General features: G+C 35.5%; 1 protein-coding gene across 1 annotated transcript in view; it reads left to right on the forward strand.

Moving 5' to 3' along the window:
* Nucleotides 1-5,229, forward strand: part of TACR3 (tachykinin receptor 3) — a gene marked incomplete at its 3' end in the record, with an annotated part of 33,883 nt that extends 28,654 nt beyond the window's left edge. The window contains exons 3-4 of the mRNA XM_007958562.2: nt 1,217-1,367; nt 5,149-5,229. Coding sequence (XP_007956753.1) covers nt 1,217-1,367; nt 5,149-5,229 — 232 coding nt within the window. The remainder of the gene's footprint in view (nt 1-1,216; nt 1,368-5,148) is intronic.
* Between the last annotated feature and the right edge of the window lie 3,435 nt (nt 5,230-8,664).

Raw genomic sequence — 8,664 nt, forward strand, 5'->3', positions numbered from 1 at the left:
ATTCTTCAGAGTTTAGAAGAAAAATGTTAAGGAAGCATTTACTGAAGGAAAAGCAGGCAACAGTGATTAAACTGAGTATTGTTTACTATGAATTATTATTAATAAATCTTAGTTTGTATGATATCAGTTTTGAAATTAAATTATTTGTTGACTATATTACTTCTTCACTGACTTTAAATCAATGCTTAGAATATAAACTACTGGGAAATGGAAAGACATGGAGGTTTAAAATTCCCTTTACAAAAATACAGATACTGAAAAGGACTATTATAATAAACTCTCTATACAATAACACACCTTCTATATAATAAACTTTAAAGCTTCTCTAAGGCAGAAGAAACTGTACAAGTCTATAAAAATTCTGTTTGGGCTGTTATATTATGGCTTACTCACTTAATCCTTCCTTACTGCATCCTTAGTGTTTTGGTAGAAAGCTACAGAATCCCACAATTTAATTTGATGATGTGAAATATCATATATTTGGTATAACTAATATGTTTGTGTGTTACTTATCAAATCAACAATGTTATCAATTTCTCTATGAATTTAGGAAAACGCATGTAAATATATTTACCTGATTTTTTTTTTTAATCACTCTTCAGTGACTTACAGAACCAATATGACTCAGAACATCTATTTGTATTTTTTTTTTTCTATTTTGGAGAAAAATAATTTATTTCAAATAATTCTGATGTTGCTGAGATACACAGAAAAGTCCTACATAGGAGAAAATGTCAGTTGATTAGTTTATTCTGTTCCATCCCTTTTCCTCTGACCATAAATTAGTTTAGCTCAGCAATTCCCAAGCAGAGAAAAGGCTCTCATTCTGGACCTGCAGGCAAAGGGATCATGTGTAGTTTAAATGAGTACTTTAGTTCAGTTACAGTTTCCATGTACAATGTAAAGCTTGGCAAGGATCCACTGGAAGCAGCTGCTCCATGGGAGGAAGATGAGGCAATCTACTTCCATTAAGATTCACAGCCTCAGAAACCAGATGGGGATTGCTACGAGTCAGAATTGACTCAGTGGCAATGGGTTGGCTTCTTATTTGGTTTGGTAGGTAATAATAGCAGAATATTTTTGACAAATTTGTAAAATGAAAACATAGAGATAATTTTTGACATTTTTAATTAGGATTTAAAGCTTAATGAATTCAGTGTCCTATATTTTCATCTCAGTATACTATTCAGCATGTGTCTTTTTTAATTTCTTACAGTTACCATATTATTGTCATTATATTGGTGTACTGTTTCCCATTACTCATCATGGGTATCACATACACCATCGTTGGAATTACACTCTGGGGAGGAGAGATCCCAGGAGACACCTGTGACAAGTATCATGAGCAACTAAAGGCAAAAAGAAAGGTACGGTTCCACATAATTTACTAGCATTTATGTAAATTGTGATACATCATACAGGAAAACACCTAGTCTGAGCATTTTACTATAATATTATCTGATGCTTCACTCCTACTTTACTGTTTTTTTAATTTGTGTTTTTCTTTCTTTTTTGTCTTCTATAAATCACTGTACACATCCAATATCATTCTATGATAGAATAGTCACTTCCTTTTTAAAATATAAAATGGCAGGACTTTTTATCACTTTTTTCAGAACGTTCTCATTTGTTGTTGTTGTTATGTGCCGTTGAGTCAGATCCAACTCATAGTGACCACTCCTTGGGTTTCCAAGGCAGTATCACTGCGGAAGTAGATTGCCCAACCTTCCTTCCAAGGAGTGGCTGGAGGGTTTGAACCGCCAGCCTCTGGTTAGCTGTCAAGTGCCTTAGGCACTACACTATCAGAGCTCCCCATTCTCATTTACTCCACCTGAAATTGCTACATTTTCACTGGAGTCCCAGTTGATTGTATTTCCATAGTTCTAGTGATCACTAACCTTTATTGAAATAATTTAAAGAGCCCCTTCTGCCTCTGATGTACTCTGTAAACTGCCCAAAGCTTATTGACTCATTGTTTGTTTTATTCCAGTAATGGCATTGCTATAATTCTCTATGTAATAATTTCCTATTGTTGTTGTGTTGTTAAAAAAAAAATTACTTCCATTGAGTCAGTTTCAACTCTTAGCGACCCCCATTGGTTTTCCAAGGGTGTAAATTTTTATAGAAGTTGATGCCCCTTCTGCAGAGCAGCTGGTGGGTTTGAACCACCAATCTAGTTTAGCATCCAGATGCCTTAGGCACTGTTGTGTTGTTGTTGTTGTTGTTGTTTGCCGTCGAGTTGGCCCCGACTCATAGCGACCCCTCCTTGGGTTTCCGAGGCAGTATCACTACGGAAGTAGGATTGCCCAACCTTCCTTCCGAGGAGTGGCTGATGGGTTTGAATCGCCAGCCTTCTGGTGAGCAGTCAAGTGCCTTAGGCACTATGCTACCAGAGCTTGTTAGGCACTGTCAAGTTGACTCAAACTCATAGCGACCCTATGTACAACAGAATGAAACACTGCCCAGTCCTGCACCATCCTCACAATATTTGCTATGCTTCAGCCAATCATTGCAACCACTGTTGACCTACTTTATGAAGCACCATATCTTTCTCCAGGGTCTACTCCCTCCTGATAACATGGCAAAATACATGAGACAAAGTCTGGCCATTCTAGCTTCTCAGGAGCATTCCAGCTGTACATCTTCTAAGACAGATTTGTTTGTTCTACTGGCAATCCATCGTGTTTTCAATATTCTTTGCCACCACCACAATTCAAAAGGATTAATTCTTCTGAAATCTTCCTTATTCACTGTCCAGCTCTTTCATGTATATGAGGCTATAGAAAATACCATGGTTTGGGTCAAGCACATCTTAGTCTTCAAAGTGACATCTTTGATCCTTTACTCTTAAGAGGTCTCTTGCAACAGATTTCCCTATTGCAATATGTTGTCTGATTTCCTGACTGCTCCTTCCATGGGCTTTGATTGTGGATTCAAATAAATTAAATCCTTGGCAACTTCAATCTTTTCTCCATTTATCATGATATTGCTTATTGTTCCATTTGTGAGGAAAATTTCTTCTCTCTTCCCTCTCTTTTCATTCATCTCTGTCTGTGTAACTAGCCAGCTGGCTAGCTATTATCATTCTATCTCTATCTAGATAAAATTCTCACTCCATCTTTATATCTCTTTCCCTCTATTTCTTTCTCTGTACCTCTGTAACCCTCTATCTCTCTCTCTGTCTCCATGATCTAGTGGCTTCTGCACAGACATTATGTAAGATTGAGTGATTAGAGCTGCATTACTACTATTGTAAACTTTGTTGGGTGATATGAAATAAGCCTATTTCTGACTAATTCAAATTAAGATGAAAATCACTAAAATTTATTCTACCATTACTTTACTTAGATAATTTTTTTCATTAAAGTTTTTTTTTTTATCACTATGTGACTCAATGCGTGAAATTTTTCATAATTCATGGACATGAAGGGAATCTTCAAATCATCTATTTTATCCACCTGTCTCTTTGATGTATGCCTAATGAATGTTAGAGAGGTTTCTCAAAGAATGAGTGAGTCGTACTGAGTATACCAAATAAATAACTAATAATAGCAAATAAATAATATCCCATTTCTGATTCACTTATTTTTGTGGAAATAATACCAGCCATATGAGCACTTTCCTAAAAATACACTCAGCAATCTTAACAAGCACTTACTATGAATACTTGTTTAACAATCATCAATTTTGTTTTGAAAACCTAATACAGAAAATAGATTTAATTTCAATACCAATGTTTTCCCCCTCATTTTTGACAAATAATAGTATACAAAACATATATCCATTTAACAATTTATCATTATCTCTAGTATTAAAAAAGGTAAATGTGATATTTTTCACATTGACTTACTCATTGCATACTAGAATATACAAATTTAATTTATATTTTAAAATATTATCTTAAAATTAGTATACACAAACATAAAACTTTTCCTTCAGCACCTAAAAATAAAGAACCCTAAAACTAGGACACTTTAGTCACATGGTCATTTCATAAGAACAGTTTGTCTCTCCCCTTTGTAGTGTCAACCCTAATTTCTAACATTGTACTTATATTGCAATACATCCTTTTCTGGATATTTTTCTTACAGCTATGCTTTTGGCATCATCGCAGTAAAACACTGACTGGATAATCTTTCAGAAAAAAATCCTATTTTCATGTTCCTCACTTCATTCCCTGTCCTTTCTTTCATTTCTTTTTTATTGATTTAAGTATCTTTTTAAAAAATATGTTTCCATTTGAACTTCCAGAAAAAAAAAATTAAAATAAGCCCAGTGATTGTAGATCATAGCTACTTCTCCCATACATATGTGACTTTTTTTTAGGAAAAAATGAAAATGCAGTCATAGTGCTCTTTTATTATTTTTGAGTTTAGAGCCCCAAAAAGAACAATATCAAGAGGGATTTTTTGTTTGTTTGTTTTGTCTGTGCCCCTTTGGATAAATATTTTAGTTTTATTTCATTATTGTAGAATTTCAAAGTAGAAATATAAACTCAAACCATGGATTTGATCCTTCTAGAATATTTCAAAAAGTAAGAGACATATTAATGTTCTAATCACATCTTTCTCTCAGATTGTGCTTTGCACTGAAATACTACAAAGAATATTCATTCATTCCATAGACTTCATAATATACCACTTTGCCCTGAGATTTCTCTCCCTACGCCTCATAGGTATAAGCATCAGTATTTGGTGAGTAACACTTATTTGGTACAAAATTTTAAATTTTCAACATATAGCTAGCTTTTTTCTTCTTTTTCTAAAATGAAGATAGTGTTCTGATATGGTTTGGAATACAATGATTTCTGATGATCATACTTTCTTATTTACCTAGTGCTGCTATGAGTCGGGGCCGACTCAATGGCACATAACAACAACAACAACAACAAGCTATAACAGAAATACTGTAAGTGGCTGCCTTAAACAACCAAACTTTATTTTCTCACAGCGTGAAAGCTAAAAGTCCAAATCAAGGTCTTGATTTTGTCAGTTCCTTCTGTGAGCCTCTCCTAATTCTGTTGTCTGTAGAAAATTCTTAGTATTTTTTGCTTGCAGACAGATCGTTATATGTCATCTCTCTTCTCTCTCTGTGTTTCTCTGTATGTATTATGCTCTTTTTATAACTCAGACGTGATTAAATTTATAGCCCAACCTATACTGGTATGCCCTCATTAATAAAACAAAAGAAGAACCCTATTTCCGAACAGGATTGCATCCACAGGTACAGGTACAGGACCAGAACTTCAATACCTATGGGGATGCGGAGGGGCATTATCCAATCTATGTTGTTGTTGTTGCTATTGCTGTAAAATGCTATTGAGTCAACTCACTCAGTATGTATACTGTTGAGTTGTATATCTTTATGTATAATAGAATAAAACATTGCCCAGTCCTGTACCATCCACACAATCGTTGCTATATTTAATCCCATTGTTGCAGCCACTGGGTCAGTCTGTATCATGAGGGTCTCTCTCTTTTCCTCTGACTTTACCAAGCATGATATCCTTCTCCAATGATTGGTCACTCCTGCTGACACGTCAAAAGTAAACAAGACTAAGTCTTGCCATCCTTGCTTCTAAGGAGCATTTTGGCTACACTTCCTTTAGGACAGATTTATTTGTTTTCTGGCTGTCCATGTTGTATTCAATATTGTTCACCAAAGCAATTCAACTGAATTAATTCTTCTTCAATCTCCCGTTTTTTATTGTCCAGACTTCACATGCATATAAGGTGATGGAAAAGACCAAGGCTTAGGTCAAATGAATCTTAGTCATTAAATTGACTTATTTGCTCTTTAACACTTTAAAGATCTCTTTTGAAGCAGATTTTTCAAATGTAGTATGTTGTTTGATTTCTTGACTGCTGCTTCATGGACACGGATTATTGATCCAAAAAGAATGAAATTCTGGACAACTTCAAATTCTTCACCATCTATCATGATGTTTAATCATCCAGTTGTAAGATTTTTTTTTTTTTTTTTTAAATTCTCAGATGTAGTCTTTTAACTTCATCAATAAATGTTTCAAGTAGTTTTCAGTTTTGGCAAGAAAGGTTGTGTCATCTTCATATCTCAGGTTGTTAATAAGTTTTCCTGTAATCATGATGTCACCTTCTTTTTCATATAATTATCTGAGAAGCTTCTTTCTTCAGAATTTTTGTTCATCATAAAAACTGAATAAAAAAACCAAAAACCAAATTCACTGCCATTAAGTTGATTCCAACTCATAGTGATCCCTTTTGGATTTTTGAGGCAGTAAATCTTTGTGGAAGTAGATTGCCCAGTCTTCTTTCTGAGGAGTGGCTAGTAGGCTTGAACCTCCAACCTTCAGGTTAGCAGTCAGATGCTCTAGGTACTACTCTACCATGAGTAATATCAAAGAAAACAATCACACTGTGCACCTTTTCCAATTTTAAACCACACAGTATCCCCTTGTTTTGTTGAAAAGACTACCTCATGATTTATATACAGGTTCTGCATGATCCAGTGAAGTATTCTGGAATTGCCATTTTTGCAATGTTATCTATAATTTGTTATGATCCATAGTACAATGCCTTCATGTAATCAAGAAAACACAGATAAACACCTTTCTGATGTTCTGTGCTTTTGGCCAAGATTTATCTGACATAAGCAGTGATATGTCTTGTTCCACTTCATCTTCAGAATATGGCTGGAACTTCTGGCAGTTCCCTGTTAATGTATGGTTTCAGTGTTGGATTTTCTGCAGCAAAGTTTTGCTACCAAACCAAACCAAACTCACTGCTGTCAAGTCGGATCTGACTAATAGCAACCCCTCCTTGGGTTGCCAAGGCGGTATCAATTCTGAGGAGTGGCTGGTGGGTATGTGTATTAATGGTATTATTTGATAAGTTCTACATCCTGCTTGATCTTTCTTTGGAATGGGCACACATTTTCCAAATTTCTTGACATAGGCAAGTAAGCACTGCCAGTGTTATTTGTGTTTGCTGAAGCATCTGAGTTGGCATTCCATGAATTCCTGGAGCTTTGTTTTTTGTCAGTGCCTTCATTGTGGCTTGAACCTTCAATACAAGTTGTCTTGATCATATGCTACCTCTTGAAATGATTAAATGTTGACTAGTTCTTTTTGGTACAGTGACTCTGTGTATTCTTTTTTTTTTTTTTTTTTTTTTTTTTTTTTTTTTTTTTTTTTTTTTTTTTTTTTTTTTTTTTTTTTTTTTTTCTGCATCATCTTTTTTTTTTTTTAACCATATTTTTTTTTTTTTAACCATAGAATACTTCAGTATTGCAGCTCAAGAGTGGAAGCTTTTCTTCAGTTCATTCAGCTTAAAAAATGCAATTCAGCTTATAAGATTCCCTTTCCATTTTCTCACTCCAGTTCTTTGCACATGTCCTTAAAATAGTTGTTTTTTAGCTGCCTGTTGAAATCTGTTTCAGCTTTCTTACTCATTATTTCTTCTGTTCACTTTAGCTACTCTACAGACAGAAGCAAGTTTCATAGTCTCTTTTGATATTCTTTTGCATTTTTTTTTCTGTATTTCATGTCTTTTTAATGACCTTTTACTTTCTTCGTGTATCATGTCCTTGATATCTTTCCACAACTCTTCTGGTCTTTGATCATTAGTGCTCAGTGAATCAAATCTATGCTTGAGATAAGCTCAAAATTCAGGTGAGATGTAGTCAGATAGTACTTTGGTTCTCTTGGCCTTGCTTTAATTTTCTTCATCTTCAACTTGAACTTGCATATGAGCAATTGATAATCTCTTCCACATTTGGCCATTGGCTTTTTCTTGGATGATAACATTCAGGTCCTCTATTGTATCTTTCCACAGAAATAGTCAATTTGATTCCTGTATACACCATCCAGTGAGGTCTGTGTGCATAGTAATCATCTCAGTTGTTGGAAAAAGGTATTTCTCATTGTAAAAATGATGTGACAATAGTGTCTGACCTCCTCTAACTTCACAAGGGGTGAAAAGGATCAAGATCAACAACTCAAGACCAATGTCTATGAGGCAGAAGTCAGATATGCCTCCACCCTCCAACCCTTTTACCAATTTTAACACCAGCTGTCCCTCCCACAGCACTATGTACTTCTCTGATAATTCAGTGCAATGACCACACAAAATTCACAGACAATACTCAGGATTATGGGCTTTATTATGGAAGTAACAAATTGTGATTCAGGATCAGAAACAACTCAGCATACAATTCTTCAATCAGGACAGCCTCCCCTCAGCCATACATGAAAGCAGGTCTCTCTGTGACCCTCACCCCTTGGCCTGGCCTCTACCCTGCCCAGACAAGTGTTACAAAGCATTCTTAGCTCTGCTGGTAAATGCCTAGAAGCACCCTACTCTGCCAGTAAGCCTCAGTCCCAAGGCACACAGCTTTCTCACTACATTGGCTGGGCAGTCCACTGCTCTGTTTGGTGCTAGCCTCTTAGTTCTGCTGACTTTGCTGCCACCATTTCTTTGCCACTGCTTGTTGCTATCTCTATTATCATAGCTCTCTGTCTCCTGGATCAAGGAGGTTCTGCACAGGGATCATGAGTCCAAAATTGCTCCAATCCTGACTCTTTTTTTTGATGGTAGTGAGATTTCCCCTTCTTGCTTCTGGGATGGTTCATTTTATGCCTAGCAGGATGGTAAAACTAACTAATCCTCATTTTAGGGTTCCATACAC

Source organism: Orycteropus afer, unplaced genomic scaffold, assembly GCF_000298275.1.
Source record: "Orycteropus afer afer isolate SDZICR_OR568_19922 unplaced genomic scaffold, OryAfe1.0 scaffold01012, whole genome shotgun sequence".
In the NCBI taxonomy this organism is placed as follows: domain Eukaryota; kingdom Metazoa; phylum Chordata; class Mammalia; order Tubulidentata; family Orycteropodidae; genus Orycteropus; species Orycteropus afer.